The sequence below is a fragment of the Egretta garzetta genome, unplaced genomic scaffold (genome assembly GCF_000687185.1).
Source record: "Egretta garzetta isolate BGI_Z169 unplaced genomic scaffold, ASM68718v1 scaffold30, whole genome shotgun sequence".
NCBI classification, from domain to species: domain Eukaryota; kingdom Metazoa; phylum Chordata; class Aves; order Pelecaniformes; family Ardeidae; genus Egretta; species Egretta garzetta.
In genome coordinates, this window is record NW_009258383.1 from 4,173,716 (window position 1) to 4,190,603 (window position 16,888).

At 37.9% G+C, this 16,888-nt stretch overlaps 1 protein-coding gene across 3 annotated transcripts in view; it reads left to right on the forward strand.

Moving 5' to 3' along the window:
• Positions 1-2,141: 2,141 nt before the first annotated feature.
• CASD1 (CAS1 domain containing 1) overlaps positions 2,142-16,888 on the forward strand; it is a 32,397-nt gene continuing 17,650 nt past the window's right edge. Inside the window, exons 1-6 of one of the 3 annotated variants that reach the window (XM_009641882.2) lie at positions 2,143-2,357; positions 8,582-8,678; positions 9,384-9,504; positions 11,049-11,093; positions 13,342-13,404; positions 14,781-14,825. In XM_009641882.2, coding sequence (XP_009640177.2) covers positions 2,354-2,357; positions 8,582-8,678; positions 9,384-9,504; positions 11,049-11,093; positions 13,342-13,404; positions 14,781-14,825 — 375 coding nt within the window. In that variant the 5' untranslated portion in view covers positions 2,143-2,353. Of the gene's footprint in view, positions 2,358-8,581; positions 8,679-9,383; positions 9,505-11,048; positions 11,094-11,706; positions 11,819-13,341; positions 13,405-14,780; positions 14,826-16,888 lie in introns of those variants that run through there. The other 2 variants (XM_035897490.1, XM_035897496.1) reach the window with 2 other exon arrangements.

Here is a 16,888-nt window from a genome sequence, read left to right on the forward strand (position 1 = left end):
GGTGATACTGCACAAGTAAAGCTAACGGGTACCTTACATACTGTCAACGGTGCTGCTTTGCAGTGGTGTAATAGAGCTTGGAAAACATGTTGGTGTGGTTTCACCCAGCAGGCAGCTGAATGCCACACAGCCGCTCGCTTGTTCCCCTCCTCCATCAGTGGGATGGGGGAGAGAATTGGGAAAAACAAAAGTAAAACCGTGGGTGGAGATAAAGACAGTTTAATAAAAGAAAAAAATAACAATAGTAATAGAATATACAGAATATACAAAACAAGTGATGCACAATGCAACTGATCACCACTCGCTGACTGATGCCCAGCCCGGCCCAAGCAGTGATCACTCTCCCACCAACTAACTCCCCCCCAAGTGTGAAGTCCTATGGTGTGGAATAGCCCTGTGGCCAGTTGGGGTCAGCTGTCCTAGCTCTGCCCCCTCCCAGCTTCTTGTGCACCGGGCAGAGCAGGGGAGGCTGAAAAGGCCTTGACTGGTGTAAGCCCTGCTCAGCAACAACTGAAACGTCAGTGTGTTATCAACATTCTTCTAGTACTAAATCCAAACCAGCACTATGCCAGCTACTAGGAGGAAAATTAACTCTGTCCCAGCTAAAACCAGGACACACCTACAAAAGAGCAACATAAATGGCAGAGGAATGAAAGAGCTTCTCTAGAAGAAGTCGTGAAACAGATTAAAATTCTGTAGCCTGGAGTAATCTGGTAATGGTCTCAAATATTATGAATTATTGGGGGAAGGTAAATTCATTGTGACTGTGTCATAACAAAAAGTATCAACTGAAAAATGAAATTAGCAGGCAGTACATTTAAAACGATCAGAAGAAAGCACTTTTTTCCACACAGGACATTTTGAAACACATTTCCAAGGTTTTATACCAAAAATACCTCAGAAACGGTTATCCTGATTTGCAGAGTGGATGAGGTGGGGCTGCAAACATGCTGTACTCCTTAGACCCTCCAGCTCAAAGTTGCTGTGCCGTGAAAGCCAGGCCATGGCAGGGAAGGGATTGCTCTGTGTTTGTGGTGCTTTTATACTTTGGCTTTGAGCATCTGTCGTTAGCTGCTGTCAGGAAGAGGAGAGCAGGCAAGACCAACTCATTCACGTGAATATATGTTCTGCCATGGTGGGGCAAACAAGAAATTTAACAATGAATTAACCACGCATGTGGATGCTATCTCTCTTTCATAGATGTCCAGGAATATGGCGAAAACAAATGAGAGCTGCATATGAACAAAAAGTGGTGAAATCTGTTTTGTGGGAGGTGTGGGGTTTTCCCCCCCCCCCCATTTGTTCTTTAATATCTGAAGAAACTGATAACCTAAAGTTTGCATTAGTTAAAATGGCAACTACCTGAATAACGGAGAAAATGAGATTAAAATTAGAGATGTGTTGTGGTTTAACCCCAGCCAGCAACTAAGCCCCACACAGCCACTCGCTCCCTCCCTCCCAGTAGGATGGGGAAGAGAATTGGAACAGTGAAAGTGAGAAAACTCGTGGGTCGAGATAAAGGCAGTTTAATAGGGAAAGCAAAAGCCACGTGCACAAGCAAAGCAAGGAATTTATTCCCTGCTTCCCATGGGCAGGTAGGTGCTCAGCCATCCCCAGGAAAGCAGGGCTCCATCACGCATAAAGGTGACTTGGGAAGGTAAACGCCATCACTCCAAACATCCCCCCTTCCTTCTTCTTCCCTCAGCTTTATATGTTGAGCATGATGCCATATGGTGTAGACCATCCCTTTGGTCAGTTGGGGTCAGCTGTCCCAGCTGTGTCCCCTCCCAACTTCTTGCTGGTGGGCTTCTTGTGTCCCCCAAGCCTGCTTGCTGGTGGGGTGGGGTGAGAGGCAGAAAAGGCCTTGACTCTATGTAAGCAGTGCTCAGCAGTGACAAAAACACCCCTGTGTTGTCAACACTGTTTCCAGCACAAATCCAAAACACACCGCCATACTGGCTACTACAAAGAAAATTAGCTCTATCCCAGCCAAAACCAGTAGAGCATGTTGTTCATGGAGTTAGACGTGCCTGATGATACAGGCAAGATCCTGGTGTATAGATGTCCTGTAGGGTATATGAAGGATGGCAAAGACTGCAGTTGGCTTTGAAGAAAAATTGTATGTTAAGTCAAAATGCTTTGTTATTTCATGTCCTCTATTATTTATAAAATCAAACTTATGCCACAGAAGCTCATTGACAGTGTTGAGACTTCTAGCCTGTGCTACTGCAGTTTTTCCCTTAGATGATTCAGCCAGAAGCAAAAAGCCACAAATAATGTGTATAACCAGACAGAGAACGGTACATGTGAAGAAGGTTTTTCAGTGATTAATCCTTCTTTCTGTGCGACAGCCATGGGTATGCAAAAACTCCTTGAGAGGCAGTACTTATTTTTAAAACCTTTTTTTTTTTTTTTGAGGAAGACATTCTGAAAGTGATAAAGGCATGTAAAGGCTGCTTCTTTCATACCTTTTTCTCACTATTCCTAGGTAGGAGGGAAAGTATTAATAATTAGATTTTCTATGTTTGCAGTGTGTCTGTACATCTAAGTTTTCAAACAAGTGGCAGTTGGATGCTTTAACTGTCTGGTAGTCAGCGTAGTTTATCTCGCTCAGCTTAGAAACCCATGTTGTGCAGACTGCCATCCATTTTTCTTCTCCCATCGAAATATTGAAAAGTTCACAAGGCATCAATTAAAGTTAAGAGCGTGCATTTGTTTTATAAAGTGGTTGGTTTTGTCTTGGCTTCCTTTGGGAACTTTTGGATGATTGAGACTTCAGTTAGCACTCCTTCATTTTGTCTGATTGTCTTCACATGTAAAGGTTTCAGCTAATTTTGACCACAGTCATGCAAATACATATTATAGATAGGAGTAGCCCACTGCACTTCCCACTAAAACTTGCCTGTATGAAAGTAACTTGTATGAAAAAATGCCGGACTGGGGTTGTGGACTGTCATATTCATGTTCAGGGAGACTATCATATTTAGGGGTCACCTACATTATTTACAAAACTGAAAGTGAATTGAGAGGACTGCCTTTAACTTGTGTACAGCTTCTGTGAAGAGTTAATTGGACTCAGTGTTTACATACCATCCAGTGAAGTTAGCGCTGTGTATTTTTCAGTTATTGTATTTCAAAGGTACATTCCTAAGCCTTGTTGGAAATAAATTTCTATTTAAAATTAAGCGTTCTTAAAATCAGCACTGATAGACCCTGTTTAAAACTATATTTTTATTTTGAGTAGTAGAGAACAACTGAATTTCCATGGCTTCCAAATAGAGAGTGTGCCTTTTAGAGAAGTACTGTGAAACACAGTCTGTCCTGGCACTGAATGAAGACTTTGAGATTTAATAATGTCAATGGAAAAAACATGATTCTGAGGAATGATAAATTAGAATAACGAGCATCATAAAATTCAGATAAATTATACTCTTTGTATAACTATACTGTAGTGTATCTAAATGCAACATTTGATGAAAATAAAAGGTAATATGTTAGAAGGATAATTTACACAAAGCACAAAGGAAGAGCTTAAAAAGAATGGTCTGTGTCTTGTGTATAGAATGGCACTTCGATTTCTTTTTCTCAAGTTTTGGGTTTTTCTGTGTTTTTTTTTTTTTTCTTTTAAGATCTCATTAATGGTTAAGAAGAAGGTGTGGTATATTAAAATGAGAGTGCTTCTTTGGCTGCTGCTGTGTATTTTATCTCCTAAGTAAGACTTGGGCATTTCTGGGAAGTGCAGTCTTGTCTGTAACCTCCCATTTACTCTCTTGCCTGCTGTTTCAGTCTTGTTTTATTCTCCTCCCTCATCTTCTCCCCTCCCCAAACTTCTACTATCATGTTTAAACAGACATCAGACATCAGTAATGCCCCTAACGAGTCTCAGGAGCTTTCTAATGTTGCTTGGGGAAATAGTAAGATATTAGTATTGGGAGTTTGGAAAGAAGGCATAACTCCTCAGCCTCAAATATTATCTCTGTGTTTAAAATGTATACAGTGTGTGATGTTTCAGTAAACATACTGTAGGATGGAGGATTGTTTTATTTGTGGGTAATTATGATGGGAGTGCCGTGGAGCATAGAGCTACCAAGCTTGGGTCATGAGCTTAAGATATGGAACATGTTCTCCTATGAAGAGTTGGTGGTGTGGTTTGCTCGCTCCCTCTCTCCCCAGTGGGATGGGGAGAGAATTGGGAAAAAAACTTAAATCTGTGGGTTGAGATAAAGACAGTTGACAGTTAATAGGACAGAAAAGTAATGGAAAATAATAGTAATGATGATAAAAGAATATACAAAAGAAGTGATGCACAATGCAACTGCTCACCACCCTCTGACCGATGCCCAGCCCGTCCTGAGCAGCTATCACTCTTCCCTTTGGTCAACTCCCCCAGTCTACATACTGAGCATGATGTCATATGGTCTGGAATAGCCCTGTGGCCAGTTGGGGTCAGCTGTACTAGCTCTGCCCCCTCCCAGCTTCTTGTGCACCTGGTAAAGCGTGGGAAGCTGAAGAGTCCTTGACTGGTGTAAGCGCTGCTCAGCAACAACTGAAACGTCAGTGTGTTATCAACATTCTTCTAATACTAAATCCAAACCACAGCACTGTGCCAGCTACTAGGAGGAAAATTAACTCTATCTCAGCCAAAACCAGGACAGTTAGTAAACCAAGATTCTTCAGTCTTGAGAACTTGATTGAGGAAGGATTAATAGTGGTCTACAAATCGCGATAGGCATGAGTGCAAACTGTCTGTTCCCATGGAAGAACTAAGGAGTGCCAAGTAAATCTAGTAGAAACCATATTTAAAATAAAAAGGCAGGTGATTTTTCAAGCAGCAACTGTGGGTATGAAAATCTCTTGTAGGAGGATGCTATGGATGCTAAAAAACTGAAGAGAAGGCTGCATAACTTTGTTGGAAAGAAATCTGTGGAAGGTTCCACAAAATATGAAGAAACCATGTCCAACTCAGAAAGTCCCTGGACTGAAGACAGTTGGAAGAATATTAGACAAAAACATAATATTTACTTGCCCTCTTCTTATTCGTCCCTGAGCACTTGCTTATGGCCCCTGTTGAAGGCAGAATACCAGAATACCTTGTTTTGATCATCTGCAAAGTGGAGGGCTTTATAGCAGTAGCTCTAGTAACTGTGAGTCACCTATTCTCATAATCTAATCACAAGCAACATGAGTTTGAGAATGTTTTTTGTTATTTCTGGCAGTTTCATTTTTATGCAACTTAACTAGAAATGATAGTTTGCATAAGTGTATATGCTTGAGAATCAAGGAAATTATATTGCTTGAAAGCCAAAGTATAGAAACAGGATTTTATTTGAAACAATTAAGAAAAACTGAAACTATGGTCACTTTGAATTTATGATTTCTACAAAAAGATGTCTACCCAGCAAATCTGAGCTATGCCAACATTATTTAAAAAGTAGGTAAAGATTCAGCTTTGCATGTCATCTGCTGGGTTCTGAGCTACTTCTGCAGAATTGTTGGCAGCAGGATCAGCAGCTGTCTTGTAAGTAGCAAAAGTTGAAAGAGGAGCAGAAAGGCATTGATCAGTTGTTTCTGGAAGATCTTTTCTTTAATCTGTTCAGAAATGGCACTGTACTGAATCATGAAACAGGCACAGACTGGGGAAAAAAATAAACAGATGATCTTGCTGACCTGGAATTACCCGTACTGGTCGAAAAATAGGAGAGTTACAGAGACTACCTTTCTGGAAACCTCTTGAGTTCAGTCTACATCTATGGTCTCAGCATACTTCCATGAGAGCTCCTTTAAGTGTTCAGAAGCATGTGGCTCTCTGCGTCTGGTCATTTGCCACATCCCATTGCTGCTATGCAGCAATTAATCAGTTTGACATGGATAGTGCATGTGCATTGAGGTTAGGAAGGAAGCGTTGATTTGATTTGATTTGTGGTATCTCAAGGATTTGCTGAGAGGTTACTGGTCAATTTGAGGGAATTCCTGAACTACCCTGGGGTGATTAATAGACTCTTATTGATGATAAAAGTAGGATTTTATCACCGTATGTATATATTTTATTTAAATTTTAAACACGTTGTTCTTCTGTGTTGGAAAATCTGCCTGACCAAGAGCTCCCAAAACTGAGAGATAAGGAGTAAAGAAAGATAGTTTTAATAAAGCCAGTGTATCATGCATGTTAGGAGCATGTCACGTGTGGGTTGCTCATGGAGAACCAACCCAAACCCAGAGCTATGACTCCAAGATGTTTATCCAGACCTTTTTCAAGACTGTTACAATTCTTCAGGTTATTCCAGCTTTTCTTAGTAGCCGTGATGCAATAGCAGTGATAAGTAATTGAAGTTCCAGGAGAGAAAATAAGCCTGGTTGTTAAGAGTTGCATTTTGAGATGAGGGAATAAGGAGCCTTAGATCATGGTAAATAGTACTACTTGATTGTGTTACCGCTGCTGGGTTTGGTTGGATAAATGAGCCAAGGAGTAACAGTTGTAATACAGTCTGTTCTACATTCCCTTTTCTGATTTTCATGAAAACAGATAGGAGGAGTTTCAGGGAGGAACGTAAGGACAGAAGATGTCTTCAGCTGCCACTTCTTCCTTCCTCCAAGCTAATTTTATATTCTTCTTCAAGAAGCAGCCCACATGAGCTGCGTTGTCTGTACTACTGCGTCTGAGATGGTCTTCATGCATCCTAAGTAGGAGAGAGCTAGAGGTTTGATGGAAAACTAAGAGTTTTGGGTGTCGGCTATACTTTAAACATGCATTTTGTTTTATGCTTTTTGTAATGTCTTACGAGCTTCATAGATGGGAACCTTACCTGTTTGTTTTTCTGGGTGGATTGTGAAGGAGCAGGCAGCTGAGTATCAGCTCCTAAAGTAGAGTAGCAACATCATTGCCAATGTTAATGCAAGAGTTATCTGGAGAAAAATCTGTGGTTGTGCAGGTTTATAAAGATTCTAATGCCATATTTATTGGAAATACAGATATGTTTCTGTCAGCCATGTAATTATTAATGCTTTCTGAAGTTTAAAATGTTTATAGAAAAAATATTTCAATATAGATACTACTGTCATTCTTCCCATTATTGGGGAATTATGGAAATAAGTAATTTTCCCAATTATCCTATGCCCAACTGAAAAAAGCCCCAACAACAACAGAAGTTGAGTCAGTGCATATGAGAATCGGTCAGCTTTCACTGTGATCTTAGGACTGTAACTTGGGATATGTTTTCTTACCAAGAACATTACACAGAAAGCCTTTCTTTATCCAGTATACCTTTTTTTCCCCCTCATTTTTTTAGTGATCGGACTGTGCTCGTGTGGAAGCCTTTGCTTAGGGAAGTGATTCCACAGCTCTGTCTCTATTTCCCAAGAGCTTTACTGTAGTACTGATCTTCAAGGACTATGGGCTTGGGTCTCAGTAGACATCAGCAGTGCCTTGTAAACTCCCATTCCTGCAGACCTCAGACCTCACACTATTTGCATTGCTTTCTGTTCACCAGGTCTAATCTGCAGTTCTAGATAAAGCTTCAGATATTCTCGTAATAATTGAAGCAGAAAGTCTGTCTCATTATAATGTATGGCTCCCAGCAGCCCTGAAAAGAAGTACTAGATAGAAAATGCCTTATTCTTTAGAGTTAGCGCAAGTTTCAGTGGAGTAAAAGAAGTGTTCTCTGTTAAGTTTAATGAAGTCAAGGTTTCACAGAAAATGTTAAGTATGGGCTGTCGTACTTTGTTTCAGCACAAGCTAGCACAGGTACTTACTGTTTCATTCACCATCATCTCCCTGTTTGTCAGTGCTCTGAATTGCCAAGTATGACAAAAATGTTGGAGGGCAACTTCCCTTGCAGTGAACGGTGTTCAGTGGTGTTCAGTTATAGGACAGCAGAATCTGACATGGAGTTTGCTGGAAGATAAAACCTCACTGATTTCATAACTGAGGTCTTTTGTTCATATGAACTTAAAGTGACCTGAAACATCACCACCTGTAAAGTGATTAATCTTAATTAGTCTAAAATTTCTTGACTGGAAAAGGTAGCTGCAGTTCAGAATGATGAGCAAATTCTTGTGTAAATGTTTTTTGTTTTGCATATTAACCCAGTATGTAATTTCACCTGCCCTAAGGTGACTGATATGTCTTAAGCAAGGAGATGTAATAGACTTGCAAATCTCATGTTGAGATTCATGTTCTATACAAGATGCTGTGTATGGTGATTCTGTGTAGAAGATTATTACAATGAACTGTTGTATTCTTTAATTGCATATTAGTGTATTCTGGATAGTAGATAGCACAGTGGATCGGCATCTTTTAGTGCAAGCGCCTTTCTAGGTCACAGCATCTTTTTGACAGCAGAATTGGGAACACTAAAATTTTGTGGGTAGAGGAGTGATTTACAGAGAAGTGTGGTATAATAAGTGAGAAAGCAATTTGCAGCAACTTGTGCAAGATGATTTTACAATAAGTTTGTTTATTGCTGTTGATTGTTTCAATTCCTATGTTTCAAATATTGTCAAATCTTTTTTTTTTTTAATAGCAATGAGGCTAAGTTTTAACTTCCATGAGTCTGAATTCTAATCTTAATATAACATTTTAAAGGTGGTGATACATGTGAGTATCTTCTGTCCAGCGGGAGATTTCTTGGAGAAAAAGTATGGCAACCCCACAGTTGTATGATGCACAAGTATAAAAATAGGTAAGGAAAACTCACGTCTTCTGTTCATCTGCCTGGAAAGAAGAGTCTTTGTCTGACTGCAGCTGTAGTAATTGCACTGTCATCTATTTTTCATTTTATAGCATATTCTCTAGGTTTTTAGAAATATGCAACATTTACCAGAAGGAAGACTTTTCCTTGTACATTATCTGTGTGTCTACAGTGTTTACCATAGTTGTATTTATATATAAAAATACAAATAAATGTTGGTGATAGTAGTACTGGTAGGTGTTATGGAGAGCCACAAGACCCTGCAAGAGACTTCATAGCTTCCTATGTCACTCTCAGATTGCTGAAAGGAGCAATGCTGACCTTATGTGTAGAACTGCAAGTAAAAAAAATCCCAATAAAAATACCAATCACTTTTTTTCACCTACTAGTGAGAGAACTTTGTTTTAGAATTACACTGTATATTACCATTTTGAAATTACTGTGTATGTAGCACCACAGAATAGGAAAGCCTGCTTGGTTGTCTGCCTAATCACATTAGCAGGAGAGTTCATTTTCATTTCTATGCAAATTACACTAAACTTTTTATTAATTCAGCATGATTAAAAAAAAGATTTACCATTCCTTAGAACTGGATCTAATGCTTAGAATTATCTATATTGCTCTGTAGATTTTCTGAAGACTTTTTCCTACAATACAAATTTCCTGTAACATGAATGTTGCTATTTTGTTTTACAGTGAAGCAAAAAATTGCCTCATAGACAAACATGTTGTGTTTATAGGAGATTCTAGAATCCGACAGCTGTTCTATTCATTTATAAAACTCATAAATCCTCAAATCAAAGAAGAAGGAAATAAGGTGAGCTTGTTTATTTTGATGATGTTTTTGTTTGTTGCTTCCTAATTTACCTTGTAACTCTTCTCTGAACTTCAAAAAAGCAAGAAATGATACTGTTTGCTGGCCTAGCTATCAGGAAGAAGAACCACAGAAAAGTCTTTTGGAGAAGAACAAGATTAGACCAAGATAATTGTTTGGGTACTAATGAGATGATTTGGAATCTTAAGAAGTGAACTAGGAAGCTCAAGAGAAAGCTGGCGGCAGTCTCGGAATAAATTAATGAAGCCTACTTGTCCCATAGCAACTTATGCTTCATATTTGGCATAAGAAAATAATTGCTCCTTTGTGTTTTTAAATAGTAGTAATTCGTGGCTTAGAATTTGTGATTTTAAATGTCAGTTAAATTGCTGATCTAATCTGTTCATAAAAATCCTTGGGGCAATGACAGATTTCCAGGTCTAACTTGAGGCTGAAACTAAAAATAGCTTCTGGTCTTACCTTCCTTTTGATTGCTGCCAAAAAGATGTTTGAATTTTATAAGGTGAAGTATGGAAACTGCAGCTTGCAGGGTGGAAGGAGTAAAAAAAGATTTAGCTGTGACATTTGTTGATCAGAATATTCATTTATTTTGCTATATCATGCTGCTCAGGCGTATCCCTTTATGAATGTATGTACATATGTGAGGGAAAAGACATTTCACTTTCAACTCTAGATCATATTTGTCAATTATTTAGTATTTCTGTTGTTTAGAAGTGCAAGCTGGCCGCTTTTTCAGCAGGCAGTATGCAGTCACTTTCATTTGTCAAAACAAGATGTTAGATTGATCAAATAACTGTTTTTTTTAGTCTCTTGGTTAGGTCAAAGTTGCTGCCCAAAAGTGAGGATATGATAGAGTGCTATAATTTATTTTTAAGTCAAGAGGTGTCTTTTGTCAAGTATTTATGAAATCAAGATCTCAGTTTGTGGAAGAGAAACACACTTGTTCTTTTGGACTAGGTTGGAAACTAATATTGCATTTAGTAATATTTTAAAGGAGGATTGTGTATGCAGTATCTGACTGCTTCCTTTCTCATTTCTTACAATCTCACTCAGCAAATTTAATAATGCATTCCAGACTTTATTTCTGCCTGAGATTATTTTCTTTTATTCTTTAATTAAAACTGTTCTGGTTGTTTTGTGCAAAGAAGATGGGCAGATGAAAAGGAAGGCTAGGGGAAAGGAATTGTAAGAAAAGGAAGAAAAAAAAGTCTGAAGTTTTTCTTATTTTGGGAGGCTAAATTTAGGAAAATATTATATACCTTTGTAACAGAGTGAACAGAAAGCACTTCAGACTTCGTTGGGCAGATTTCTTCCAGGAAAAATAACTCTTTATCCAAGTAGCTTGTTTTATCAACAAAGTAACATAAACATTTTGCATGAGTATACTGACAAGTTTATACAAGAAAAATACTTCCTACTAAAGATAAACTGTTGGGTGAGAGCGAATTAGCATATGAATGTAAATTTTTTTTTTCCTTCTGAATGTTTGTCTTACTTTGGTTTTATTGTTTTGGGTTTTTTGACAGCATGGAAATATCCCTTTTGAAGATAAATCTGCTTCAATTAAAGTGGTAAGTTTTTATCTAGCATTAAATTGCAAGCCATAATAATGCATACTATTATTTCATACAATGTAATCCAAATTGCAGTTAGAGCTGGATTTTTCAAATTTCTACAAATGCTGTGAAAGTCAAAGGAAGCTTTAGATCATCATCAGCATTCTTTATAAATTTTCTACAAAATATATCACAGCGTATCTTAACACTTTCTATTTTGAATAAGATTCTTTGAGAGACTTTGGCTTTGAGTATTCTCTGTTAGCTTTGGGCATAAGCTCTGGAAGTGTGTGTAATGTTTCTTTTTGTCAGATCTTATAATTTGGCCTTTCCAAGAATAGCTTTTGCCAGGAAGTTTACTCTTCCACTGCTGTAAGAATACGTATCTGGGGCTAACTTACTTGGCATGGTAATTGTCATAATTGCCATCAAGCTCTCTATGCTATTCCAGCAAGGATTCCTTCCACTGTTTTTGCATGGAAAAATAACCACAATGTTGATTATAATGTGGATATTTAAAAAAAGAAAACAAACAAAGTACTTGAGGGTAGATTTTATGAAGGACTCTGTTCTCTGCCCTGGCAGCTGAAATGATGTCCTCAATAGCTTTCTTTGCTTCCCATGACAGCTGTCAGCAGCGCTGGGATTCTGCTAGTCATGTATTTGTTTATCCCCTGGAGACAACTCATTCTGTGTTCATGAAAACCAAAGAAGCAGTGTATTTGCTGAATTGTCTGCAAGTGAGTTTTCAGTACCTGTTTGTGTACATGGTTAAAATTTAGGGTACAGAACAACATTTTACAGTGTGAGTCCATGGCAATTGAAGCCTATGCTGTCTGACTCTGTTGCTCTGTTTGTAGTGTAATTAGTCCTGGTACAGCTGTGGAGTGGGCTGATTTAGGTAGGAGTCAATTCAGCCAGGAAGTCTGCTGCTTCCTTGTTCTGATGCCATATTTCTGTTGACATTACTGGCATGTTACCTGAATGTTCACATTCAGAATGGCTGTGGCCCAATAATCTAGATGTGGAAAATACTTGACCAACAAAAGAGAAAATCACTGGGAACAAATGGAGTGTTTAATTTTGCCTGACCCTTCTGTCCTTCAGCCACTGATGATTTTGTACCTTGGTAACTTTGATTTTTGTCTTGGTAACTTTGATTTGTGGCTCGATAGTTTTGAATCATTGCTCCGATGATTGTGCCGTACAGTAATAGAGTGAACCTTGCCATGAAACTGTTATGTTGCACTTTTGCAACATTATATTAAAACCACTTTTGCTAATACCTTTGACAGTGATTCTTTAAGCAATATGAATCGCCCATTCGCAGCAAGATGGCTGCCTGATCGCTCACAGATTCCTGCCAAATAGAGAATTAGTAGTCATAGTAGTAGTCAAGGGAACCACCAAAATCTTTAGGTCTGTGCAGGTGGAAGATAGAGATTTCCTCTCTGCTGGTAGTGTTTCTGCATTCTGCATTCTAAAGTTTCCTCACAGTAAGTTCTGCATTTGTAATCCCTGCCATTTCACTTTAATGTGTATTTGTAGTCCTTTTGATAGTTCTGCACCTAAGGAGTAACTAGGTGCTAGGTAGTCTCAGCTTTATCTGGGAGACGTAATAGCACTAGCCAAAGTCTAGACCTGTCATTCTAGATGATGGTCGGGCACGACTCCTGACATCTAAAAAAATGTCAGTAGGTAATGCATTTAATGTCCATAGCACTATTAGATTTAAACAGCTAATAATTTATGAAATAGTAATGTAAAATAGGAATTTTTTTGTTTTAAAATTGTGATTTCAAGCTATCATTCACATTAGGTGAAGTTCTGGAGGAAGAAAAAAAAAACTGTTGGTAAAAACTTTGGGAAACTGAGCAAAAAGCAAGTTGTAATAAATAAGTTATAGAGGTAATCTTGGTTTTAGCCCTGACTGCATTGGAACCTCAATGACATCCCATTTGGCAGAAGCTAAACAATTACCTTCTTGATGAAATCCCAACTCCTGAAATTTTTTTCTTTTTTCATGGGGGCAAAGGGGTTTTTGGTTGTTGCGGGTTTTTTTCTTTTTTTTTTTTTTCTTTGTTTTCCATGGTAGACCAAGATATTAGGCTTTTCATGCTAATTATAAAGGAAATCTTACTTTGGGCCAAGTGTTTTTCCTTTACAGTTGAATTGATGGCAATTAGTTTGGGTTTTTTGATTTTTTTTATTAGTCTACTGCTTGTCCGTAAGTTTACAGAGTAAATCTGCATTTATTTTACAGGACTTCCTGTGGTATCCAGAAGTTAATGGCTCTATGAGGCAACGTATCAAATCTTGGACTGAGGTTTGTCTTAAAAAACTTTATTTTAGGAATATATAGCAACTGGCTGAGGATGACTACCTTTCTTTTTTTTCCATACACACAACTATAATTACTAGGAGTCCAGCAACTTCAGCATAACTCATATATTCAGTCGGTTATGTACCAGAGATCCGAAACTTGGCATCGAAATAGTGAAAGGGGGATGTTTACTGGTATATATGTTTCTGGGCATCTCCTGGTCTCACAAGGATGGCTTCACATGGGTCGAAAGAATCCAAACCAAACCAGAAAAAAACTACTTCCTAGGAGCAGGTTGATTCATCCTATTAAGAGCTGAAAGGATTTTACTCTGATGTGACATTTCTCTTCCTCTGTGTCTGCAATGGCTCCGCTTTTATGTGACCAGCAGTCTTTCCAATTTGAGATATTCTATGATTTTATATTTATGTGAATTTGAGTGTTCCAAACTGAAGGACAAAGGCAATTTGGAAAGTCAAGAATGCCTTATTTATTTTTTTTCCCAATATTTCCCTCAAATTGCATACTAAATATTTTACATGTTTCAGTTATGATATAGGTTGTCATGTTATTTATTCAGCATAAACTTATGTATGTAATTCTGATAATGAGTAATATGTTTACAGATTGGCAACTAATTTTTTCTTGGTTCTTCTTTTGTTGACCTTTAAAAAGCCTGGAGTTATTTAGCAATGGCGCTGGCGATTCTTTTGCTACCCTATTTGTCATTCTTGCACAACACCTTCCATCAAGACAGCTGAAGTTACTTGTTTTTCTGTGATTACTACAAAAAATTGAGAGCTGCTAAATTCTTGCTGTGTCAAGGCTAAACTCATACTGAGGTGATCAGCACTGTTTGTTTCCTTGTACTCTTGTGTTTGAGTACATACTCTGTTCCTTGTCCTAGACATAGCTTTCAGACCAGGACAATAAGGAAAACAACTAACTGTTGTCCTTGGTCTGTTTTTGCAACGAGTTTATGGTCACTTCAGTCAGTAAAACAGCCCAAACAGATGTTTGAGAATGCTGAGAGACACAGAGAGAAAAAGTGCTTCAATAGTATCATCTACAGTTTACTTGACCTTAGCAGGAGATGTTAATTTAGCAGCATAATTTCTTTTTAAAAGCTATTTAGAAATGTTTGCCAGTGCTTATTGATGCTTTGCACTTTTTCAGATTCTGTTATGTGAAAATTCTGATTTATCATATATTGATGGTCTCTGCAATATATCTGCAGTCTAGTCTCTTGTAGCCATTAACTGATGGACAAGTTGAGTCACAATTAATTAAGATTTAAGTCTTACTTAACTTGCTCAATATAATAGTAAGTATAATTAATGAATATTTTAAAACTATTTTCTTTTTATTTTGTGTCTTAGGGTTCTGTGGCAAAACCTCATATAATTGTAGCAGGAGCTGCCACGGTAAGTTAAAGTAAAGAAGGAAGTTCTAGTAGCATAACTTTTATGCTCTGAAGTTGACTACATAATGAAGTTACTAAACCGAATTTATAATAAAAAATACACTCTCAGTGAATTTTCTGTTATAACAAGTAGTTCTAAAATATCAGATATATTTTGTTATGGCTGTGTAATGTACAGTACTTGCTTTTTGGCAGCAGTACTGGTTGATAAGCATTGATTAGTTTGAACCTAGCTAATAAATAAAGTAGCTTTTTTCTTAAAAGCAGATTATTCATTAAAAAAGTTGAATGAAAATACTTGCGTACTGAGATGCATTTTTAATAAACTCTTTTCAGTCACAAAATACTGCTTTTGAGCATGGCCCAATCTGCAATGCTCTTTTGAGCACACATATTTCTTTTAGACTTATCAACAACCAAAGAGATTGCACTTCCTGAATCTTGTTCCACTGGAAGTTTCTATTACTGCTGTTAGCTGCAGCATCTCAGAAAACAGGGCTGGCAAGGACCTGAAGAGGTCTCCTAACCAACCCATCAGTTTGCCACAAGGCAGGATCAGTTATACTTGTGTCACGCTTGACAAGAGTCAAACGCTTCTTTAAAACGTCCAGGGATGGAATTCAACAGCCCCCAACTAAGTAGTCTATTCAAGCAGTTGGCTGGTACGGGGAGTCAAGAGTAGAACAACTGCTCACCTCATTAATTCAAGATTCATTGTCCCTTACTTCCAAATATTTTGGAACCAGAATTTGAAAGGAATTCACTATTATAAATTCATACCAGCTCATATGTAGTGGGGGAAGAATGTGTTCCACTTCAAATAAAATCCTGTGAAAGCAGTTTGGTTTAGAGACAGTTCAGGCATTCTACCAATCTGGAAGCTCCTGGGCATTCCAATCTAGAGTGAATTCCCTCAATTTTAGGGGAAGGTCATATGTGTATGCAGACCTCCACACATTTCCTGAGGGATCAGAAATTCTCTGTTTACTTACACGTGAACCCCCAAAATTCTCTTCCTCTGTAGGATCCACATAAATATTTGAGCTTTAGGAGTCTTAGTAAGCCTAGACTATCTCTGCCTAGTCTGAGAAACTAGCATGTCTGACTAGCATGAGTCATTGTATTTTACATGGAAAATGCCATTATATGTGCATAGTGTGCTGGCATGCAGAAGGTCAAGTTGCAAAACTACAGGACTCGAAGTTAAATAATTCCTTTTACTTGTATATATACATTAGCCATAGCTCGTTGTCCTTTGTGGACAGCAGGAGATACGAACCAACAATATGTATGTGATGCTCAGCTCTTCATGCGCAAAATATTAATAGTGATATCTAGAGTTGGCCAAAGATAAATGTCCCCTATTTTAAAGGTCTTGCAGAAAAATAAAGTGCTTCAAAAATCTGACGCATCAGCAACATTTACCATGGCTAGCACTAGTGTGGTAACCTGCTACGAGATTAAACTGGTGTGTGCCCTTGGACTTGTCAGCATTTTGAAACTTACCTGTATCTTTAACTTAGCTCTGGGTTTGGTCATGTCTGGACATGTCTGTCTTAAGATGTCAACTGCATAACGGTTTATAAATAGAAGTGAAGTCTTATAAGCTGGAGAACCTCCAGCTAGTACAAAATGCAGTTGCTTGCTTATTCTGGGAAAAGGAGATGCTCTGAGAATGTCACTGCAGTGCTCTGCTGCTTAGTTCCTGACTTCCTGTTGAATAGAATGCGCTTCTTAAAACATCTGTTTAAATACTGTAGGTACTTCACCAGTAAAGAGAGAGCTACTGCGAGAAACTGCTTTTTTTCTCAAGTGTGAGTTCTCAGAGCAGCTGCATGTTATTTGATTTCATGAAGTATTTGTTTATATTTGATAATATTCTCAGGAAGTGGATTAATCAGTGTACTTGGCTTACATTGAAATTTTTATGTAGACATTTAGAAATAACAAGAGAGGTCACTACATTCAGGCTAAATTTTTTTATTTACAGATTTGGACTAAATCAGTATAGATACAGTAATACTTAAAGAAAATGCTAAATCTATTTTTCCTACAGTGTGGGAG